The sequence below is a fragment of the Salvelinus fontinalis genome, chromosome 19 (genome assembly GCF_029448725.1).
Source record: "Salvelinus fontinalis isolate EN_2023a chromosome 19, ASM2944872v1, whole genome shotgun sequence".
Lineage (NCBI taxonomy): Eukaryota > Metazoa > Chordata > Actinopteri > Salmoniformes > Salmonidae > Salvelinus > Salvelinus fontinalis.
The window spans coordinates 22,164,662-22,188,917 of record NC_074683.1 but is presented as its reverse complement, the minus strand read 5'-3'; the positions used below and the strand labels follow the sequence as shown (position 1 = coordinate 22,188,917).

General features: G+C 43.7%; 2 protein-coding genes across 8 annotated transcripts in view; both read right to left on the bottom strand.

Annotated features, from left to right (window-relative positions):
• Positions 1–10,925, bottom strand: part of LOC129816491 (E3 SUMO-protein ligase RanBP2-like) — a 37,051-nt gene extending 26,126 nt beyond the window's left edge. The window contains exons 1-11 of one of the 2 annotated variants that reach the window (XM_055871039.1): positions 10,711–10,925; positions 10,044–10,111; positions 9,823–9,934; positions 8,746–8,898; positions 8,181–8,411; positions 7,954–8,096; positions 7,604–7,799; positions 7,209–7,509; positions 6,947–7,128; positions 5,761–5,939; positions 1,354–1,477 (exon numbers count right to left, since the gene is read on the bottom strand). In XM_055871039.1, coding sequence (XP_055727014.1) covers positions 1,354–1,477; positions 5,761–5,939; positions 6,947–7,128; positions 7,209–7,509; positions 7,604–7,799; positions 7,954–8,096; positions 8,181–8,411; positions 8,746–8,898; positions 9,823–9,934; positions 10,044–10,111; positions 10,711–10,782 — 1,761 coding nt within the window. In that variant the 5' untranslated portion in view covers positions 10,783–10,925. Of the gene's footprint in view, positions 1–1,353; positions 1,478–5,760; positions 5,940–6,946; positions 7,129–7,208; positions 7,510–7,603; positions 7,800–7,953; positions 8,097–8,180; positions 8,412–8,745; positions 8,899–9,822; positions 9,935–10,043; positions 10,112–10,710 lie in introns of those variants that run through there. The other variant, XM_055871038.1, reaches the window with a different exon arrangement.
• Positions 10,926–18,790: 7,865 nt separating this feature from the next.
• LOC129816490 (LIM and senescent cell antigen-like-containing domain protein 1) overlaps positions 18,791–24,256 on the bottom strand; it is a 74,286-nt gene continuing 68,820 nt past the window's right edge. For 5 of the 6 annotated variants that reach the window (XM_055871035.1, XM_055871037.1, XM_055871036.1 and 2 more), the window contains exons 9-11: positions 24,128–24,203; positions 23,625–23,792; positions 19,969–20,056 (exon numbers count right to left, since the gene is read on the bottom strand). In XM_055871035.1, the coding sequence (XP_055727010.1) occupies positions 23,663–23,792; positions 24,128–24,203 (206 nt within the window). In that variant the 3' untranslated portion in view covers positions 19,969–20,056; positions 23,625–23,662. Of the gene's footprint in view, positions 20,057–23,624; positions 23,793–24,127; positions 24,204–24,256 lie in introns of all 6 variants that reach the window. The other variant, XM_055871033.1, reaches the window with a different exon arrangement.

The window sequence follows — 24,256 nt, the reverse complement described above, 5'->3', positions numbered from 1 at the left end:
TGGAGTCTCTCAAAGCACTTCATGATGACGGAAGTGAGTGCTACGGAGCGGTAGTCGTTTAGCTCAGTTACCTTAGCTTTCTTGTGAACAGGAACAATGGTAGCCCTCTTGAAGCATGTGGGAACAGCAGACTGGGATAAGGATAGATTGAATATGTCCGTAAACACACCAGCCAGCTGGTCTGCGCATGCTCTGAGGACGCGGCTGGGGATTCCGTCTGGGCCTGCAGCCATGCGAGATTTAACACGTTTAAATGTTTTACTGACGTCGGCTGCAGTGAAGGAGAGTCCGCAGGTTTTGGTAGCGGGCCGTGTCAGTGGCACTGTATTGTCCTCAAAGCGAGCAAAAAAGTTATTAAGCCTTTCTGGGAGCAAGACATCCTGGTCCGCGACGGGGCTGGTTTTCTTTTTGTAATCCGTGATTGACTGTAGACCCTGCCACATACCTCTCGTGTCTGAGCTGTTGAATTGCAACTCTACTTTGTCTCTGTACTGATGCGTAGCTTGTTTGATTGCCTTGCGGAGGGAATAGCTACACTGTTTGTATTCGGTCATGTTTCCGGTCACCTTGCCCTGATTAAAAGCAGTGGTTCGCGCTTTCAGTTTCGCGCAAATGCTGCCATCAATCCACGGTTTCTGGTTTGGGAATGTTTTAATAGTTGCTGTGGGTACAACATCGACGATGCACTTGCTAATAAACTCGCTCACCAAATCAGCATATTCGTCAATGTTGTTGTTTGACGCAATGCGGAACATATCCCAATCCACGTGATCGAAGCAGTCTTGAAGCGTGGAATCAGATTGGTCGGACCAGCGTTGAACAGACCTGAGCGCGGGAGCTTCCTGTTTTAGTCTCTGTCTATAGGCTGGAAGCAACAAAATGGAGTAGTGGTCAGCTTTTACGAAAGGAGGGTGGGGGAGGGCCTTATATGCGTCACGGAAGTTAGAATAACAATGAACCAAGGTTTTACCAGCCCTGTAAGCACAATCGATATGCTGATAGAATTTAGCGAGTCTTGTTTTCAGATTAGCCTTGTTTAAATCCCCAGCTACAATGAATGCAGCCTCAGGATTTGTGGTTTCCAGTTTACATAGTCAAATAAAGTTTGTTCAGGGCCATCGATGTGTCTGCTTGGGGGGGAATATATGCGGCTGTGATTTTAATCGAAGAGAATTCTCTTGGTAGATAATGCGGTCGACATTTGATTGTGAGGAATTCTAAGTCAGGTGAACAGAAGGACTTGAGTTCCTGTATGTTGTTATGATCACACCACGTCTCGTTAATCATAAGGCATAGTGTGTGTAGTGTGTGACAGAAAAAGGCAGGTGTCTCATCTGGCTGAGGTGTGTGTACCGCTGAGCTGAGGTGCTGGGCCCAGTGTATGGGCAGGGCTGGTTGAAGGCAATGTTTCTCTCCGGCTCGCAAGGTGCTTAGTCCATGTTGAACCGTCATCCTCAGTTTGGCTGACATGCCAGGCCTACAAACACAGATACACAGAGAGTATTATATATACAGGCCCGCAGACAGAAGCAGAACCATAGTCATGTTAACCACAGAGCCATCAGTCAGCTTGACTTCTCCATCCTGTGACTTTACATTTTAACGCTGACCTTATATCAGATCTTATGGTTACACTTTACTTCATAACCATGTCATAATAGTTGACAAATTGTCATAACACTGTCATGACCCATACATTTAGACCTGTTGTGACATATTGCAATATTTTATAGCTGTTATGACACCTACATAAGTGTCAAAACCCACATTTATTCAAACATGTTTTTTCCCTGCCAAGAAGTTTCCTTTTGTTTGAAAGTTTTTTTTAAAGTCCTTTGTTGTTGAAATGAATTCTTTACAGTCATGTTTCCCCCCCGCCCAATCATATTTTAAATAACTTGTAGAAAATACACTTCATGCCACTGTCATAAAGCATTGTGACCATCCTGTGTCACATTACTTGGACTAAGAAAAAGCACTGACACTGTCATGAAGCATTATGACCATCATAATCATATAAGCCAGATAGGCCTATCACGTACATGCCCTTATGTCAGTAGTTAGTCAAAAAGAGAGTGTCCTGTCCTCCTAAAATCTGCTACTGCATTCATCAGAAAGAGAGCATTGGGGTAGGTGTGAACAATTAAAATAATTTAATATGATGAATTTCATACTGTTGACAAGTTGGCTATAGTGTAATGGAATGTTTTGCCTAATTTGGAAGGTTGAGACACTCTTATGTAGGTGTCATAACCAGCCATAAAAATAACGCAATATGTCACAACAGCTCTAAAAAACGAAAATATAAAAATGCAACATTTCCAACGAAATAAATTCATTAGGCCCTAATCTCTGGATTTCACATGACTGGGTAGGGGCGTAGCCATGGGTGAGCATAGGCCCATCCACTTGGGAGCCAGGCACAGCCAATCACAATGAGTTTCCCCCCCACAAAAGGGCTTTATTACAGACAGAAAAACTCAGTTTCATCAGCTGTCCGGGTGACTGGTCTCAGAAGTGAAGAAGCAGGATGTGGAGGGTCCTGGGCTGGCGTGGTTACATGTAGTGGGATCGTTTAGACGTACTGCCAAATCCTCTAAAACGACGTTGGAGGTGACTTACGGTAGAGAACCGAACATTAAATTATCTGGCAACAACTCTGGTGGACAATCCTGCCGTCAGCATGCCAATTGCACGCTCCGTCAAAACTTGAGACATCGGTAGCATTGTGTTGTGTGACCAAACGGCACATTTTAGAGTAGCCTTTTATTGTCCCCAGCAGAAGGTGCACCTGTGTAATGATCATGCTGTTTAATCAGCTTCTTGATATGCCACACCCTTCAATTGGATTGATTATCTTGGCAAAGAAGAAATGCTCACTAACAGGGATGTAAACAGATTATTGCACAAAACTTGAGAGAAGTACGATTTCTGGGATCTTTAATTTCAGCTCATGAAACCAACACTTTACATGTTGCGCTTATATATTTGTTCAGGATAGAGAGATATATAGACAACCCCTAGGGTTGTGCCGTGGCGGAGATCTTTGTGGGCTATACTCGGCCTTGTCTCAGGATGGTAAGTTGGTGGTTGAAGATATCCCTCTAGTGGTGTGGGGGCTGTGCTTTGGCAAAGTGGGTGGGGTTATATCCTGCCTGTTTGGCCCTGTCCGGGGGCGGGGCCACAGTGTCTCCTGACCCCTCCTGTCTCAGCCAGTATTTATGCTGCAGTAGTTTGTGTCGGGGGGCTAGGGTCAGTCTGTTATATCTGGAGTATTTCTCCTGTCTTATCCGGTGTCCTGTGTGAATTTAAGTATGCTTTCTCTAATTCTCTCTCTCTGAGGACCTGAGCCCTAGGACCATGCCTCAGGACTACCTGGCATGATGACTCCTTGCTGTCCCCAGTCCACTTGGCTGTGTTGCTGCTCCAGTTTCAACTGTTCTGCCTGCGGCTATGGAACCCTGACCTGTTCACCGGACGTGCTACCTGTCCCAGACCTGCTGTTTTCAACTCTCATCAGGAGACATCAGGAACGGTAGAGATACTCTGAATGATCAGCTATGAAAAGCCAACTGATATTTACTCCTGAGGTGCTGACTTGCTGCACCCTTGACAACTACTGTGATTATTATTATTTGACCATGCTGGTCATTTATGAACATTTGAACATCTTGGCCATGTTCTGTTATAATCTCCACCCGGCACAGCCAGAAGACGACTGGCCACCCCTCAGCCTGGTTCCTCTCTAGGTTTCTTCCTAGGTTCTGGCCTTTCTAGGGAATTTTTCCAAGCCACCGTGCTTCTACACCTGCATTGCTTGCTGTTTGGGGTTTTAGGCTGGGTTTCTGTACAGCACTTTGATATATCAGCTGATGTAAGGGCTATATAAATACATTTGATTTGAGATATATAGTACCAGACAAACGTTTGGACACACCTACTTATTCAAGGGTTTTTCTTTATTTGGACTATATTCTATATTGTAGAATAATAGTGAAGACAAAAAAACTATGAAATAACACATATGGAACAAACACAGTGTTAAACAAATCAAAATATATTTTATATTTCAGATTCTTCAAAGTAGACACCCTTTGCCTTGATGACAGCATTGCACGCTCTTGCCTTTCTCGCAATCAGCTTCATGAGGTAGTCACCTGGAATGCATTTCAATTAAGAGGTGTGCCTTGTTAAAAGTTCATTTATGGAATTTATTTCCTTCTTAATGCGTTTGAGCCAATCAGTTGTGTTGTGACAAGGTAGGGGTGGTATACAGAAGACAGCCCTATTTGGTAAAATACCAAGTCGTTATGGCAAGAACAGCTCAAATAAGCAACGAGAAACAACAGTCCATCATTACTTTAAGACATGAAGGTCAGTCAATTTGGAAAATTTCAAGAACTTTGAAATTATCTTCAAGTGCAGTCGCAAAAACCTTCAAGCGCTATGATGAAACTAGCTCTCATGAAGACCGCCACAGGAAAGGAAGACCCAGAGTTACCTCTGCTGCAGAGGACAAGTTCATTAGTTACCAGCCTCAGAAATTGCAGCCCAAATAAATGCTTCAGTTCAAGTAACAGACACATCTCAACATCAACTGTTAAGAGGAGACTGCGTTAATCAGTCCTTCATGGTCATTTGCTGCAAAGAAACCACTTCTAAAGGACACCAGTAAGAAGAAGAGACTTGCTTGGGCCAAGAAACACGAGCAATGGACATTAGACTGGTGGAAATCTTTTCTTTGGTCAGATGAGGTCAAATATGAGATTTTTGGTTCCAAATGCCATGTCTTTGTGAGACGCAGAGTAGGTGAAAGGATGATCTCCGCATGTGTGGATCCCGCTGTGAAGCATGGTGGTGGTGGTGTGATGGTGATTTGCTGGTGACACGGTCAGTGATGTATTTACAATTCAAGACACACTTAACCAGCATGGCTACCACAGCATCCTGCAGCGATACGCCATCCCATCTGGTTTGGACTTATTGGGACGATCATTTGTTTTTCAACAGGACAATGACCCAACACACCTCCAGGCTGTCTAAGGGCTATTTAACCAAGAAGGAGAGTGATGGGGTGCTGCATCAGATGACCTTGCCTCCACAATCACCCAACCTCAACCCAATTGAGAGATGGTTTGGGATGATTTGGATCGCAGAGTGAAGGAAAAGCAGCCAACAAGTGCTCAGCATATGTGGGAACTCCTTCAAGACTGTTGGAAAAGCATTCCAGGTGAAGCTGGTTGAGAGAATGCCAAGAGTGCACAAAGCTGTAATCAAGGCAAAGGGTGGCTACTTTAAAAAATCTCAAACCACTTTTTTGGTTACTACATGATTCCATATGTGTTACTTCATAGTTTTTATGTCTTCACTATTATTCTACAACATAGGAAAAAAATTAAATAAAGAAAAGCCCTTGAATGAGTAGGTGTTCAAACTTTTGACTGGTACTGTATATGTCATGACAGTGTTATGACGCTGGGTGTCAAGTAAAGTGTTACCGACATGTATTATCAGTGATCAGTTCAAGTGAGGGAAGGAGAGAGGGAGGGCGCCTCGGTAATTTTTACAGAGCTTGTTTGTGTAGTCCCGTGTGGCTCAGTTGGTAGAGCATGGCAGTATGAAAAAAAAAAAAAGCTGAAAATATATGTGTCACTCTGGAAAAGAGTGTCTGCTTAATTACTATAATGTAAAATGTAGTAAAACACTTGATTTCAGACAACTATCACATAACTACAGAGATTATAACCCATCGTGACTCACGCAGCTCGTTTGTGTATGAGCCTGTAGACTGCGTCCCACCAGTCCCTCTGTCTGTCTGTGAAGAGGAGGTGGAGGAGGGGCAGGGGCAGGCAGCGGGGCTCGTGTTGACCAGTAGAACTGATCCTGGCCCTTTCCTGGAGCTGGGTGTGACTGCACCACACCACCCCACACAGGAACACCTAGACAGGAGAGAGAGAGAGAGGAGGGAATCACCCCAGTGTATTGTTAGAAGAACCCAAACAAGTTCATTGCATTAGTTCTTAGTGCATTACAGGTCATTGTATGAATGAAAAATTAAGCAAAAGGAAACCATCAATAATATGATACGAAGGACAGTATTAAGATTGTTATAAGGCCGTAACTGAACAGCATAGATATTGTTAGTGCTGAGCGAATAACCAATATTTGTTATTTTCCTGTTTTTAAACAACTAATTGACCGACGTCGTTCAATTATTTGAATTCCATTTCGTTACGTTTTTTTCTGAGCTCAATGCGCACATTGCGCTGCAGTTTCTCTAGAGATAAATCAGATCTCGCCCAAAATGTGCGATGTAGTAGGGAGTTGTAGTTTCCAACAGGCCAATGTTCTACATAGTTTAGTGCAGAAAACGTGATAATTAACTACAATAAGCATAATTCATCGTGCAGCTAGTTGTCGGCCTGTGTGTTTTACGCCTGCTACGTAAGGGAAAGAAGAATGTGCGATCAAGAAGTTATTCCAAGAGAGCAGTTTCTTCATGAGGGAGTACCTGAAAATACGTGATCTAAGTGATTGATAGTTGGTATTCAGCCGTCATAAAAGTATGCCTTATTTACTTTGAAGAACTACTAAAAATTGTGATTTTGTCAGACATCAGCTCTATAGAGATGAGATGACTTGAAATAAAGTAATCAAATAAAACACATGTAATATACACAACTGAAATATTTTATTAAAGTGATGTGAATAACTGATGGTTAATATGTAGTCATGGGCAGTCACTACCATCATGGGACTTTCATTAATAGTTTTATTCTGTGATACAGCATTCAACCCACATAATGCATAGTGCATTTAATGTTAAAAATACTCCAACCCAAAATCAAAAATGATAATTATTTTGTAATAATCTAACCGGAACAACCCCAAAGAGCACTAAATCACTCAGGACTAGATACTGTAGAGCCACCCCGACCACACCCACCTCCAGGTCTAGCAGGCAGATGGACTCTGGTGTGTTGGTGTCCAGTTTGGAGGTCTCCAGGTTGAGCCTGGGGAACAGCTGTTTGAGCCAGTCCCTCAGAGCAGGCCTCTGGGCCAAGAGAGACCATTGGAGGCCCAGCCAACACAGCTGCTGGAGGTCCCCACCATGGAGCTGGATGGAGCCTGGAGACAAAAAAGTTAGAGATCTTATGTGTGAGATCAACTGGGCTCCTGTTGTGTGGAGCCACACACACGCATCATACCATTATCCCATTTGGTGAGGTCAGATATCTCTGGAGCCTGTGTGTTGATGGAGCGGATGTCATCGTTGCCAATGAAGGAAGTCCCGGCCGGAGCCAGAGGCCCAAACAAAAGCTCAAACAAAGCGTCCTGACCACTACGGTTCCCAAACGCCTCCACCACCTCTCTGACAAAGGTGTGTGTCTCGGGCTTGAGGTTGAGCAGCATGTGTCCAGCCTGGCTCTTTCGGTCACTGGCCAGTAGCTCCAGAGGCTGAGGAGGAGACTGGTCCCGTTTAGACACCTTGCTCTTTGGCCTGGGGACCTAAATATGAAAAGTAGGAAGAATGAAAATAAGAAATGGGATACACAGGGACTGTTATTTACTACAAAGCCTCTAGCTTGTGTGTGTGTGTTACCTGGTAGGCCAGCAGATAGCAGAGAACAGCCAGATCGATGACAGCCCGCCACTGCTGTTCTCGCTCCTGAGCCATCTTCAGCAGCAGAGTGCCAGCATGCAGGTACAGATGTCCCCTCATCTCCACATAGACCCCAGACAGATCATCTGTTACACTGCCCTCTGCCTTCTTCAGGCCCTGCATCGCACAGTCAAAACTACACAGAAAGAGAGAAATGAGGTTAAATACTCACACACACAGTGCTACAATCTAATAGGACTCTACGGAGTGGTGCTCTAATGAAGGAGCTCTGTTGGTAGACTAGTACAGCATTCACATGTCCCTGTCTAGCCTGGATGTGACAAACACACCTCCAGAGGGCCTGGATGCTAGGCTGCAGTCCTTTCCCCTGCAGAGTCAGTCTCAGCAGGCTGCAGTGGGCCAAAAGTAGCTCTCTCTGCTGATGTTGACTCATCTTCTCATTGGACGAAACACTGGGCTGGGCTAGGGATTCCTGAGAAACACACAATTCACCACTTTACCATTGTACATGTAATTCCATAAGAACATAATTGTATTTTGTGAGCATCCTGCTGACCTGTAGAGTTTTTACTACAGTAGAGTACCAGTCCAAGCTGGATCTAAGCAGGCCTCTCTTCTCTGTGGCCAGACAGTGTTTGACAGCCTCCTCCAGCCTGCCATCGGAGGAGAACAACTGAACCAGCTTGATGTTGATATGGGAATCACCAGGCCTCACAGCCAGCTCTGCCTGCAGTAGGTCAAACAACTGGTTCCATCCCTGCTGGCCCTGTTGATTCAGTAGGTGCTCCTAGAGGGAGAGTTAAGTAAAGCAAGGATTTTTTTAAACAGTTGTTTCTAGCCCCCATGCCCATCTGCTGCTAAACAACTTCTCCTACGGGGAGAGAGAGTGTGGAGGGCATATGCATTAAACAGCTGCCAGCTCAAAAGGCACTCCTGGCAAGGGGGTGAGTGGTGCGGGTAGTGATCATGTGTCAACCCAGTGCCACAGTTTGTAAACAATGCTCCAGTCACAATGCAGTCAGACTTTAGCCTTGACCCACTATTTTAGGTTAGGCAAACCATTTTAAACAACCTAAAAATAATTTTAATACAGGAAATCAATAATGTGTTAGAGCTCTTACCTTGAGTTTGAAGACAGCAAGGTGTCCAGGCAGCAGCTTGGCAGCTTTCTCCACCCAGAACTCTGCTCTGTTGTCTCTCTCGGTCTTACTGACCAGCAGCTCAGCCACCTTCAAAACCAGGTCCTTCTGGGGTGGGTTCAGGTCCACAGACCGCTGGACGGACACACACACACAATTAAAGACCAGAAAGCTGGGCAGTATGGACTAAAACTGCATCAGAATGAGAATGAGTTGCCAATTCCTTATATAATTGTGTTCTATGCTTATTGCACATTTATAAAACACACTCTAGTATAATAGTCTTTGGCTAAAATGCTGCTAGCAGTACGGCAATGCCATGCGCAACAAACAGCATTCATTTTCCAGAATGTATGTTCATTGATACTCCTGTTTAGTAACATCTGCTCTGCGAGCAATTTGAAGAGTTGAGACATAAAAAGGGTATCATTAGAAAGGTTAACTTCTCTATTACAGTAAAATAATGTCTCTGTTTCAGTGTCCATATGACTGTTTCTGTTGGACCAAACCTCAAATGCAAATAGTGAGTTGAAACCACTTGTCAGAGAGGAAAAAGTGATCTCTCATATTTGTTGTTGTGAGTGGCAGGGGGAGGGGCTTGGTGTGTGAAAACAGAGAGAAAGAGGCAAAGAGAGAGGTTTCACTTTCGCCAAAATCTGTCCAAAATCTGTCTTCCCTCCTTTGGGACAACAACTCCCATTGTTAGGGAAGAGACATGAGCATGTCGTCATTATATACAGATCACTGGTTTAAGTGGGAAGGTGCACACAGCACAGAAGGAGCAAAGGAGACAAGACCAAAAAGACATGAGAACAAGCGGACATAAACGCTCATAAAAAGGAGAATTAAAAACATTTCTTGCAAAACAGGCATTTGGAATATCACGCTAAAACAATAATTTGATATATTCCCTAGCACTAATCACATACACAACTGGCATAGTTGTTTCTTCAAAAACAAATCAATCATATCAAACTGGATGACTGCCAAAGCCTAAAGGACAGGGTAAAATAATACTATAGCAATAGTATGTAAGTGAGCAACTGAGAAGGATCTTACCTTGTAACATCCTATGGCCTTGTTGATATCTCCTTCCCTCTCATAAAGTTTGCCCAGGAACTTGTGTGCTTTGGGGTCTCTTTCCGCCACCTTCAAATATGCTGATACATGTCTAACAGAGGGGACCAGGCATTCAGAACAGAACCACAATACACACAAAAACGGCATCGTTACCCACTTCAATGTCAACAATGTCTGCGTTGGTTGTGTTCAGGGCTTACCTTTTAGCAAGTTCATACTCCTTAGCCTCGAAGTATAATTTAGCAAATAAAAATCCTTTAATTGGTTTCTGTGGAAAGATCATATAGGCCTAATTTAAAGTAAGGTTACACTCATGGTTATAATAACTAGATCGCTAACGTTACAGATTACATTCATATGACATCTTTAGTTAGCTAAAAATGGTAGCTAGTTATCTGGATCCATTCAAGTATACATTGTTAACTATGTACAAATCAAGTAAGAAAGGTAATGATGGCTCTTTTCCAACGGATCGTAGGAAGAGTGACACAGCCATAACGTTAGCTAGTTAGCCGGCAAAAAGCAAGCTGATGGACAGGTTTCAAAAACTAGCAAGCCCTGCTGCCCGCATTTTCAACGAGGAAGTGTTCCTTGCGATCGATTAACTTGAGGTGTCCGAGTTCCCATTTTAGTTAGCCACGATAGTTAGCCAAATTGATCCGTTAGCTACTTATTGTTTCAAAGTTAGTCTATTAATAATATTTTGATAGCTACGTTCAATGCTTAATGTACTATTAGCTGTAATAGCTACCAGCTAGGTGTAGCTAAATGCCAGGCCAAGATGGCAGTAGCAGTTAGCTCAGCCTAGCTAGCTACCTAGGTAGTATACGCAGGCTGAAGAGCCGGTTGGGGCCGGGTTTGACTCACCTCTTTGAGTGAAGGAGAGGAACTCTCTACTGAATAAATATATTCGTCCACTTCGGCCTTATTTCGCCGCATGGCTGTGTAAAGCGTATTTTCTTATAATTCAAAACTAAAATTGCATAGAGTGACAAAACTCATCCGGAAAAAGCAGGAATCGTAAATATTTCCCCCACTGCTTAGCTAATTATCCATGTCTCCCCGCTTCTGCCACGAGAACGTCAAATGCAAGCGGAAGTCACGTGGTACAAAACGTAATTGAACCATGACCTGTGATTGGTCGATACATAGCCGATACGTTTTGAAAACGCACATTAACGCAGTAAAAAAAGAAACGTCCTCTCACTGTCAACTGCGTTAATTTTCAGAAAACTTATCATGTGTAAATATTTGTATGAACATAACAAGATTCAACAACTGAGACATAAACTGAACAAGTTCCACAGACATGTGGCTAACATAAATGGAATAATGTTTCCCTGAACAAAGGGGGGTCAAAATCAAAAGTAAGAGTCAGTATCTGGTGTGGCCACCAGCTGCATTAAGTACTGCAGTGCATCTCCTCCTCATGGACTGCACCAGATTTGCCAGTTCTTGCTGTGAGATGTTACCCCACTCTTCCACCAAGGCACCTGCAAGTTCCCGGACATTTCTGGGGGGAATGGCCCTAGCCCTAACCCTCTGATCCAATAGGTCCCAGACGTGCTCAATGGGATTGAGATCTGGGCTCTTCGCTGTCCATGGCAGAACACTGACATTCCTGTTTTGCAGGAAATCACGCATAGAACGAGCAGTATGGCTGGTGGCATTGTCATGCTGGAGGGTCATGTCAGGATGAGCCTGCAGGAAGGGTTCCACATGAGGGAGGAGGATGTCTCCCCTGTAACGCACAGCGTTGAGATTGCCTGCAATGACAACAAGCTCAGTCCGATGATGCTGTGACACACCGCCCCAGACCATGACGGACACTCCACCTCCAAATCGATCCCGCTCCAGAGTACAGGCCTCGGTGTAACGTTCAGTCCTTCGACAATAACCGCGAATCCGACCATCACCCCTGGTGAGACAAAACCGCGACTCGTTAGTGAAGAGCCCTTTTTGCCAGTCCTGTCTGGTCCAGCGACGGTGGGGTTATGCCCATAGACGACGTTGTTGCCGGTGATGTCTGGTGAGCACCTGCCTTACAACAGGCCTACAAGCCCTCAGTCCAGCCTCTCTCAGCCTATTGCGGACAGTCTGAGCACTGATGGAGGGATTGTGCGTTCCTGGTGTAACACGGGCAGTTGTTGTTGCCATCCTGTACCTGTCCTGCAGGTGTGATGTTCGGATGTACCGATCCTGTGCAGGTGTCGTTACACGTGGTCTGCCACTGCGAGGACGATCAGCTGTCTGTCCTGTCTCCCTGTAGGGCTATCTTAGGCATCTCACAGTACGGACATTGCAATTTATTGCCCTGGCCATATTTGCAGGCCTCATGCCTCCTTGCAGCATGCCTAAGGCACGTTCACGCAGATGAGCAGGGACCCTGGGCATCTTTCTTTTGGTGTTTTTCAGAGTCAGTAGAAAGGCCTCTTTAGTGTCCTAAGTTTTCATAACTGTGACCTTAATTGCCTACCGCCTGTAAACTGTTAGTGTCTTAACGACCGTTCCACAGGTGCATGTTCATTAATTGTATATGGTTCATTGAACAAACATGGGAAACAGTGTTTAAACCTTTTACAATGAAGATCTGTGAAGGATTTTTCTTTTTAACGAATTATCTTTGAAAGACAGGGTCCTGAAAAAGGGGCGTTTCTTTTTTTTCTGAGTTTATGACTCGCACTGCTCAGTAACATCACAGATCAAACAATGACACAGATATTTCTCTGGATGTACGAATGTGAAGCATCAGGTTGGCATTTCCACTCACTACCAAATATGGTAGCGAGAGGAAGCCCACTGGCGGACATTGTAGGATGATGGAACAAGATGGAATGAATACTGAATGTATTCAACTGAAATGTGTCTTCCGCATTTAAACCAACATCTGAATCAGAGAGGTGCGGGGGCTGCCTTAATTGACATCCACTGCACCTAGGGAACAGTGGGTTAACTGCCTTGCTCAGGGGAAGAATGACAGATTTTTACCATGTCAGCTCTGGGATTCAATCCAGCAACCTTCCAGTTACTGGCCCAATGCTCTAACCACTAGGCTACCTGCCAGGCTACCTACCAAAAAAGTGTTAAACAATTCTAAATGTATTTTATGTTTGAGATTCTTCAAATTAGCCACCCTTTCCTTTGATGACAGCTTTGCACACTCTTGGCATTCTCTCAACCAGTTTCACCTGGAATGCTTTTCCAACAGTCTTGAAGGAGGTCCCACATATAGGAGTTCCCACATCTCTTTGCTTATTTGAGCTGTTTTTGCCATAATATGGACTTGGTATTTTGCCAAATCGGGCTATCTTCTGTATGTATTTTATTTTTATTTTATTTTTTATTTTTTTTTATTTATTTAACCTTTATTTAACCAGGTAGGCTAGTTGAGAACAAGTTCTCATTTACAACTGCGACCTGGCCTCATTTACAACTGCGACCTGGCCAAGATACAGCAAAGCAGTGCAACACAAACAATAACACAGAGTTACACATGGAATAAACAAACATACAGTCAATAATACAAACATACAAACATACAGTCAATAATACAATAGAAAATACAATAGAAAAAGTCTGTATACAGTGTGTGGAAATGAGGTAGGATAACGGAGGTAAGGCAATAAATAGGCCATAGTGGCGAAAAAATTACAATATAGCAATTAAACACTGGAGTGATAGATGTGCAGAAGATGAGTGTACAAGTAGAGATACTTGGGTGCAAAAGAGGGAAATAAATAAAATAGATAACAGTATGGGGATGAGGTAATTGGATGGGCTAATTACAAGTGCGCTATGTACAGGTGCAGTGATCTATGAGCTGCTCTGACAGCTTGTGCTTGAAGCTAGTGAGGGAGATATGAGTCTCCAGCTTCAGAGATTTTTGCAGCTCGTTCCAGTCATTGGCAGCAGAGAACTGGAAGGAAAGGCGGCCGAAGGAGGAATTGGCTTTGGGGGTGACCAGTGAAATATACCTGCTGGAGCGCGTGCTATGGGTGGGTGCTGCTATTGTGACCAGTGAGCTGAGATAAGGCGGGGCTTTACCTAGCAAAGACTTATAGATGAACTGGAGCCAGTGGGTTTGACAATGAATATGAAGCCAGGGCCAGCCAACGAGAGCATACAGGTCGCAATGGTGGGTAGTGTATGGGGCTATGGTGACAAAACGGATGGCCCTGTGATAGACTGCATCCAATTTGCTGAGTAGAGTGTTGGAGGCTATTTGTAAATGACATTGCCGAAGTCAAGGATTGGTAGTCAGTTTTACGAGGGTGTGTTTGGCAGCATGAGTGAAGGATGCTTTGTTGCAAAATAGGAAGCTGATTCTAGATTTAATTTTGGACTGGAGATGCTTAATGTGAGTCTGTAAGGAGAGTTTACAGTCTAACCAGACACCTAGGTATTTGTAATTGTCCACATATTCTAAGTCAAAACCGTCCAAAGCAGTGATGCTGGGTGGGCGGGCAGGTGTGGGCATCGATCGGTTGAAGAGCATGCATTTAGTTTTACTTGCATTTAAGAACAGTTGGAGGCCACGGAAGGAGAGTTGTATGGCATTAAAGCTCGTCTGGAGGTTAGTTAACACAGTGTCCAAAGAAGGGCCAGAAGTATACAGAATGGTGTCGTCTAGAGGTGGATCAGAGATTCACCAGCAGCAAGAGCGACATCATTGATGTATACAGAGAAAAGAGTCGGCCTGAGGATTGAACCCTGTGGAACCCCCATAGAGACCGCCAGAGGTAGAGACAACAAGCCCTCCGATTTGACACACTGAACTCTGTTTGAGAAGTAGTTGGTGAACCAGGTGAGGCAGTTATTTGAGAAACCAAGGCTGTTGAGTCTGCCGATAAGAATGTGATGATTGACAGAGTTGAACGCCTTGGCCAGGTCGATGAATACAGCTGCACAGTATTGTCTCTTATTGATGGCGGTTATGATATCGTTTAGGACCTTGAGCGTGGCTGAGGTGCACCCATGACCAGCTCGGAAACCAGATTGCATAGTGGAGAAGGTACGGTGGGATTCGAAATGGTCGGGGATCTGTTTGTTAACTTGGCTTTTTGTATACCAACCCTATACCAACCCTATATCAACCCATTTTGTATACTGGAGTGATAGATGTGCAGAAGATGAGTGTACCCTACCTTGTCACAACACAACTGATTGGTTAAAAAGCATTAAGAAGTAAATCAATTCCACAAATAAACTTTTGACAAGGAACACCTGTTAATTGAAATGCATTCCAGGTGACTACCTCGCGAAGCTGGTTGAGAGAGGTATGAATTTTCAAGAGTGTGCAAAGCGGTCATCAAAGCAAAAGGGTGGCTACTTTGAAGAATCTGAAATATAAAATATATTTTGATTTGTTTAATAGTTTTTTGGTTACTACATGATTCCATATGTGTTATTTCATAGTTTTAATGTCTTCACTATTATTCTACATTGTAGAAAATAGTACAAATAAAGAAAAACCCTTGAATGAGTAGGTGTGTCCAAACTCTTGACTGAAGATGAGAATTGTGAATTTTCTACTACACTGGTCTAGGTAAGAAATTACGAGTCCTCACTGTCCGATAAGCAGTCAGTACAAATGTATCTGAAACCAAGACAAGACCTAGACACTCAATATGTGGTCTCGAGACCGGATTCACTACAACACTGCCATCTCTAGACAATGTACCTCAATCGCTCCCAAACACATTGAAGATCATAGAAAATTCAGCTTCATCTCAAATTATGAAATTAATACAACCAAATCAGCGCTACTGCCTCTCAATACCTTGATGAAGGACTCCATCTCTACTCATGGAATCCCAATAGTTTCCCATTTTAAGTATTTGGGAGTAGATATACAGTTGAAGTCGGTAGTTTACATACACTTAGGTTGGAGTCATTAAAACTCGTTTTTCAACCACTCCACAAATTTCTTGTTAACAAACTATAGTTTCGAAGTCGATTAGGAAATCTACTTTGTGCATGACACCAGTAATTTTTCCAACAATTGTTTACAGACAGATTATTTAACTTATAATTCACTTTATCACAATTCCAGTGGGTCAGAAGTTTACATACACTAAGTTGACTGTGCCTTTAAACGGCTTGGAAAATTCCCGAAAATTATGTCATGGCTTTAAAAGCTTCTGATAGGCTAATTGACATAATTTGAGTCAATTGGAGGTGTACCTGTGGATGTATTTCAAGGCCTACTTTCAAACTCAGTGCCTCTTTGCTTGACATCATGGGAAAATCAATAGAAATCAGCCAAGACCTCATAAAAAGATTGTAGACCTCCACAAGTCTGGTTCATCCTTGGGAGCAATTTCCAAATACCTGAAGGTACCACGTTCATCTGTACAAACAATAGTACGCAAGTATACATACCGTGGGACCACGCAGCCGTCATACCGCTCAGGAAGGAGACGAGTTCGGTCTCCTAGTGATGGACGTACTTTGGTCGAAAAGTGCAACTCAATCTCAGAACAACAGCAAAGGACCATGTGAAGATGCTGGAGGAAACAGATACAAAAGTATCTATATCCACAGTAAAATGAGTCCTATATTGACATAACCTGAAAGGCTGCTCAGCAAGGAAGAGGGCACTGCTCCAAAACTGCCATAAAAAAGCCAGACTACGGTTTGCAACTGCATATGGGGACAACGATCGTACTTTTTGGAGAAATGTCCTCTGGTCTAATGAAACAAAAATAGAACTGTGGCTGGGGGCAGTATTGAGTAGCTTGGATGAATAAGGTGCCCAGAGTAAACTGCCTGCAACTCAGTCACAGAAGCTAAGATATTGCATATTATTAGTAGATTTGGATAGAAAACACTCTGAAGTTTCTAAAACTGTTTGAATTTGACGCCCTGCACTTTCACTGGCTGTTGTCAAGTCGATCCCGTTAACGGGATCTCAGCCATTAACCTCTACAGGATCGGTGTCCACGGGACGGTTGAGCTAATGTGCGCTAATGTGATTAGCATGATGTTGTAAGTAACAAGAACTTTTCCCAGGACATAGACATGTCTTATATGGGCAGAAAGCTTAAATTATTGTTAATCTAACTGCACTGTCCAATTTACAGTAGCTATTACATTGAAAAATACCATGCTATTGTTTGAGGAGAATGCACAACAACAAAAAACTTATCACAGCAACTGGTTTGATACATTCACCTCTGAAGGTAATTCAGAAATCTTGCCCTGATTTGTCATCCTGAAGGTCCCAGAGAGAAAATGTAGCATAGTTTTGTTTGATAAAATACATTTTTATATTCAAATGTAGGAACTGGGTTCTACAGTTTGAACCCCAGCTGCCCCTGATCTAGATGTGTGAAGGTTAGTGTCTTTTCTGTAGGGAAGCTAATTATCCATCATTTATGACATTCCTGGGAGTGGGTAAACTTAAATGTTTTATTACCATATCATTTTTTTAATGTTCTCTATAGTTATGTACTTGAAAATGTATCAATTGACCAATTCGGCACATTTGGGCTGACTTGATACAATATTTTGAACAGCAATGCAATGGTTCATTGGATCAGTCTAAAACTTTGCACATACACTGCTGCCATCTAGTGGCCAAAATCTAAATTGCGCATAGATGACAGGAAATGAGCATTTGTGATTTCAGACTTTTTTGTGGTATAATGGCCTTTCTCTTGCATTTCAAAGATGATGGGGAAAAAACAACAAAGAAAACGCATATTTTTTTCTTTGTATTATCTTTTACTAGATCTAATGTGTTACAGTCTCCTACATTAATTTCACATTCTGTGAAATTAGTGTTTCCTTTCAAATCGTATCAAGAATATGCATATCCTTGCTTCAGGTCCTGAGCTATAGGCAGTTAGATATGGGTATATCATTTTAGGTGAAAATTGAAAAAAAGAGTCTGATCCTTAAGCAAACGTTACAATGCATGTTGTCAACCAGCACATCCAGTGCATGAAGACGGTAAGTAACACTTGGTTTCCGTTTTCTGTGTAACATCAATATGACTAACATCAATATTGCTACATGTCACAACAAAGGCAGTGTCTTTCTATAGGGAAGCTAACTATCCATCATTTATGACATTCCTGGGAGTGGGTAAACTTACATTTTTCATTACCATATCATTTTTGTATGTTCTCTATAGTTACGTACTTGAAAATGTATCAATAGATAGCATCCTGACCGGTTGCATTACTCCCCCTCTGCTGCTACTCGCTGTTTATTATCTATGCATAGTCACTTTAAAAATTACTTTGACTAACCTGTACCCCCGCACATTGACTCAGTACTAGTACCCACCGTATATAGCCTCGCTATTGGTATGTCATTTTCTTGTTATGTAATTTTTTTTATACTTTAGTTTATTTAGTAAATATTTTCTTTACTCTATTTCATGAACTGCATTGTTGGTTAAGGGCTTGTAAATAAGCATTTCACGGTAATGTCTACACCTGTCGTATTCGGCGCATGTGAAAAAAATTATTTGATTTGTTGATAGTGCTGTTAAGAAGGCTTTATCATGGACAGACTTCTCCCCATCTTAACTACTGTTGTATCAATGTTTTGAACATGACAGTTTAGAGTCCAGGATTACTCCAAGCAAATTAGTCAACTCAACTTGCTCAATTTCCACATTATTCATTACAAGATTTAGTTGAGGTAAATAATAGTCTCAAGCAAAGCACTGTATGAATCGAGGCTGTGAATGTAGCATAGACTATTATATTGTAGTATAGCAGAGGAATAACGCAGGGTTTTAAAGTCCCATTTAGCAGAGGAATGTGTAATTTTATCACTCTATGCATATCAACACACTGCAACATATTTTTGTCCAAATATAGTTAAATACTGTGACAAACTAAACACATTTTCAAAATGTCAAAAGGGATATGATGCTTTCTTTTCTGGCAGTTCATTCCTTCCTAAGAGGATCTATAGATGGAGGAAGTAACACTGTCATTAGAGGATAGGTTTACTGAGCTTATACACACATTCCCACATCTTACAGTACTCATAAATCCACTTTAATACACACCAATAGGAAAAGGAAAAATGGACATTGCAATTACAAGAAAATCCATATATCAACGAAATTGTTAGTCTCTGCAATGTTTATTTTTCCATTTCAAAAGACAAAATAATGCATGACATGTAAAGCATGAAGAAAATGATTGCCAGATATTGTTTGATTCCTTTGCTATTATATAAAAGTGTATTCATGTTTATTCTGAGCATATTGATTGTGAAAAACACAAAAACAAACATCTGTCATCCAACAGTTTAAAAAAACGCCCTTCAGTGACAATAGATCTTACATATTTATATTTATATGAAAATTGTACAAGAGTATGCAAAGCTGTCATCAAGGCAAAGGATGGCTACTTTGAAAAATCTAAAATCTGAAATATATTTTCATTTGTTTAACACTTTTTTGGTTACTACATGATTCCATGTGTTATTTCATAGTTGTGATGTCGTCACTATTATTCTACAATGTAGAAAATAGTACAAATAAAGAAAAATCCTTGAATGAAAGGTGTGTCCGAACTTTTGACTGGTACTGTATATATATATTTATATTGGATCCAGTTCTGCTGCACAGTAATGTGATTATGTGTAGCAACAGTAACATAGCCCAGGTGTCTGTCTGTTTCTTCTTGTATAGCATGACAATGATAAAGTAGTTGGCTAAAGCAGAAACAACCTTACCAATACTTTTTATTCACCTGACAAAATACCAGGACCATTGATGCATACTTAAATATACAAGTTGGGTTATGAAGGGAAATTTTAAGCTAAAAGAATTATGAAATATATGAGAAGTATATCAAGGATATATATGAATATAATTTGAATATGTATTCAGACAAAGGCACTGATTTGGGGATGACCCTTTCTTGTGTACAGTCTCTCTCTCTGCTCATGGGTTGTCACTATTTAACCAGGCATGAATGAACGGAATAATATTGTAAATCTGATTTTCATCAACCTATGAGGGGTTGGGTAGAGTGGTTTTAATCCCATAATTTACACAAAGAACAAAGGTCATGTGCTTGCTCAAACACTCTGATATCACTTTTGTCTGTTTCTAGCATGTCTGTCTCTCTACTTCCGGCCCACGGTCTCTGCCAGCTTCTTGAGCCTCTTCTTGAGCTCCAGAGGAAACTTCTCGTAACACTTCTTACACACCGGCTTCATGTCAAACTCCACAAACTTGTTCCTGTAAAGAAGAGACAAAACCACAATCTTTATGAGCAGGGTTCTGATTTTATTTGTCTTTCATTAATCTATCTATATATACACTGCTCAAAAAAATAAAGGGAACACTTAAACAACACAATGTAACTCCAAGTCAATCACACTTCTGTGAAATCAAACTGTCCACTTAGGAAGCAACACTGATTGACAATACATTTCACATGCTGTTGTGCAAATGGAATAGACAAAAGGTGGAAATTATAGGCAATTAGCAAGACACCCCCAAAAAAGGAGTGATTCTGCAGGTGGTGACCACAGACCACTTCTCAGTTCCTATGCTTCCTGGCTGATGTTTTGGTCTCTTTTGAATGCTGGCGGTGCTCTCACTCTAGTGGTAGCATGAGACGGAGTCTACAGTACAAAAAAAGTATGAATGTATGTACTTGTAAGTTGCTCTGGATAAGAGCGTATGCTAAATGACTTAAATGTAAATGTAAAAATGTACAACCCACACAAGTGGCTCAGGTAGTGCAGTTCATCCAGGATGGCACATCAATGCGAGCTGTGGCAAAAAGGTTTGCTGTGTCTGTCAGCGTAGTGTCCAGAGCATGGAGGCGCTACCAGGAGACAGGCCAGTACATCAGGAGACGTGGAGGAGGCCGTAGGAGGGCAACAACCCAGCAGCAGGAGCGCTACCTCCGCCTTTGTGCAAGGAGGTGCACTGCCAGTGCCCTGCAAAATGACCTCCAGCAGGCCACAAATGTGCATGTGTCTGCTCAAACGGTCAGAAACAGACTCCATGAGGGTGGTAGGAGGGCCCGACGTCCACAGGTGGGGGTTGTGCTTACAGCCCAACACCGTGCAGGACGTTTGGCATTTGCCAGAGAACACCAAGATTGGCAAATTCGCCACTGGCGCCCTGTGCTCTTCACAGACGAAAGCAGGTTCACACTGAGCACATGAGCACATGTGACAGACGTGACAGAGTCTGGAGACGCCGTGGAGAACGTTCTGCTGCCTGCAACATCCTCCAGCATGACCGGTTTGGCGGTAGGTCAGTCATGGTGTGGGGTGGCATTTCTTTGTGGGGCCGCATAGCCCTCCATGTGCTCGCCAGAGGTAGCCTGACTGCCATTAGGTACCGAGATGAGATCCTCAGACCTCTTGTGAGACCATATGCTGACACATGCACATTTGTGGCCTGCTGGAGGTCATTTTGCAGGGCTCTGGCAGTGCACCTCCTTGCACAAAGGCGGAGGTAGCGGTCCTGCTGCTGGGTTGTTGCCCTCCTACGGCCTCCTCCACGTCTCCTGATGTACTGGCCTGTCTCCTGGTAGCGCCTCCATGCTCTGGACACTACGCTGACAAACACAGCAAACCTTTTTGCCACAGCTCGCATTGATGTGCCATCCTGGATGAACTGCACTACCTGAGCCACTTGTGTGGGTTGTAGACTCCGTCTCATGCTACCACTAGAGTGAGAGCACCGCCAGCATTCAAAAGTGACCAAAACATCAGCCAGGAAGCATAGGAACTGAGAAGTGGTCTGTGGTCACCACCTGCAGAATCACTCCTTTTTTGGGGGTGTCTTGCTAATTGCCTATAATTTCCACCTTTTGTCTATTCCATTTGCACAACAGCATGTGAAATGTATTGTCAATCAGTGTTGCTTCCTAAGTGGACAGTTTGATTTCACAGAAGTGTGATTGACTTGGAGTTACATTATGTTGTTTAAGTTTTCCCTTTATTTTTTTGAGCAGTGTATATATACAGTATATCACAAGTCTTAACTCTACTTTCCCTTCGGCTCCCTCTAGCTCCCTCTCTTCCACTCCTGCTCCCTCTCTCCCCTTCCTGCTCCCTCTCTCCCCCTTCTGCTCCCTCTCTTCTCCTCCCGCTCTCCCCCTTCTGCTCCCTCTCTCCCCCTTCTGCTCCCTCTCTCCCGCTCCTGCTCCCTCTCTCCCCCTTCTGCTCCCTCTCTCCCCCTTCTGCTCCCTCTCTCACCCTTCCTGCTCCCTCTCTCACCCTTCCTGCTCCCTCTCTCCCCCTTCTGCTCCCTCTCTCCCCCTTCTGCTCCCTCTCTCCCCCCCTCCTGCTCCCTCTCTCCCCCTTCTTCTCCCTCTCTCCCCCTCCTGCTCCCTCTCTCCCCCTCCTTCTCCCTCCCTGCTCCCCCTCTCCCCCTTCTGCTCCCTCTCTCCCCCTCCTGCTCCCTCTCTCCCCTCCCTGCTCCCTCTCTCCCCTCCCTGCTCCCTCTCTCACCCTTCCTGCTCCCTCTCTCACCCTTCTGCTCCCTCTCTCCCCCTCCCTGTTCCCCCTCTCCCCCTCCTTCTCCCTCTCTCCCCTCCTTCTCCCTCCCTGCTCCCCCTCTCACCCTTCTGCTCCCTCTCTCACCCTTCTGCTCCCTCTCCCCTCCCTGCTCCCTCTCTCACCCTTCCTGCTCCCTCTCTCACCCTTCTGCTCCCTCTCTCCCCCTCCCTGTGCCCTCTCTCCCCCTCCTTCTCCCTCTCTCCCCTCCTTCTCCCTCCCTGCTCCCCCTCTCACCCTTCTGCTCCCTCTCTCACCCTTCTGCTCCCTCTCCCCTCCCTGCTCCCTCTCTCCCCTCCTGCTCCCTCTCTCCCCCTCCTGCTCCCTCTCTCCCCCTCCTGCTCCCTCTCTCCCCCTTATGCTCCCTCTCTCCCCCTCCTGCTCCTTCTCTCCTCCTCCTGCTCCTTCTCTCCCCTACCTGCTCTCTCTTTCCCCTACCTGCTCCCTCGCTCCCTCTCTCCCCGTTCTGCTCCCTCTCTCCCCCTTCTCCTTCCTCTCTCCCCCTTCTGCTCCCTCTCTCCCCCTTCTGCTCCCTCTCTCCCCCTTCTGCTCCCTCTCTCACCCTTCTGCTCCCTCTCTCACCCTTCTGCTCCCTCTCTCACCCTTCCTGCTCCCTCTCTCACCCTTCTGCTCCCTCTCTCACCCTTCTTCTCCCTCTCTTCCCCATTGGGGCCTTTAAAAATCAGACATCCAGTCCAGCCAGTACACAGAGGCAGGAAACGATTGGTGTTTTACCCATAAACAAACCAGGATCTGGTGAACAAAGCCTTCTCTTTACACACTGACTAATCTGACAAAATACACACTACCGTACTGTACATGCCTCTAGCCTCAACCATCTGATCAGAGAGAAAAGGACTTCCAGTCTGATTATTGCAGCATTATTATGTTAATCCCCTAAGTGTGTCTGGTTGAGGAATGGCCATATGGAGTAACCATTTCCTGCAGAGATCCTAAATATGGTCAACATTGGTGGGAAACACAGGCACTGATGCAAATAACAGCTTAGGCCAAATATCTATCTGTACCGGTTATTAATCATTATTTATGATCTGTGTCTAATCTCTAATTCCGTTGAATGCTCATACTCTAAAACTGATAAAGTACAGTGATGTTGAATGTGATGTAATAAAAAATGCATGGTTCATAGTTTATGTTTAACAGATATTTGATCTCTGTGTCTAAAAGCCTTTTTTAACTGACTTGTCAGGGTGGACGGATGAAAGATAGATAGATAGTAAAAGCACAACACAAGAAAAAGAGAAGGAAAGGAGAAGAAAACTAACCAATGAATGGAAAGTGAGGAGAAAGGAAGGAGAGAAGTTTATAGACACATGGACACTTTCTTCTTCTTTTCTTTTTCTCGTTTGGCAAGACGCCGCTTCATGTCGTCTGGCAGGCGCTCGTAGCAGTGTTTACACACAGGCTTCAGATCCACATCTACAAACTTATTCCTGGTACGACCAGGAAAGAGGAGGAAGAAAGAGGAGAGGGGAGGATATGGACAGACAAACAGGGACAAGTGAAAGAGAGGGACAGAGAGAAAGGGATGACACAGGCAGATGGAAAAGCTGGGAAATAGATCAGGTAGTCACAGGTACAGTGGAACAGGTAGAGCAGTAGAGACATATGAGAGACAAAAGAAGACAGAGATATTGCTTCAGGTGGGCAGAGAGCAGAAAGAAAGGTTTCAATTGAATTGAAATCTACAGTCCCAAAGATAGTCTAACCTCATTGCAATGTGTCAGCACACAGGATGGTGTTGCTGTGTTAACTCAGTCAGACTTACTTGAGGGTGAGCTTGGTGTTGCAGGTGGAACAGGCAAAGCAGTTGACACACCATGCCTTGTTCAGGGCTGAAACCACTGGAACACACAACACAAACACGTCAATTACATTAGCCTGGGTACCTGGCAAG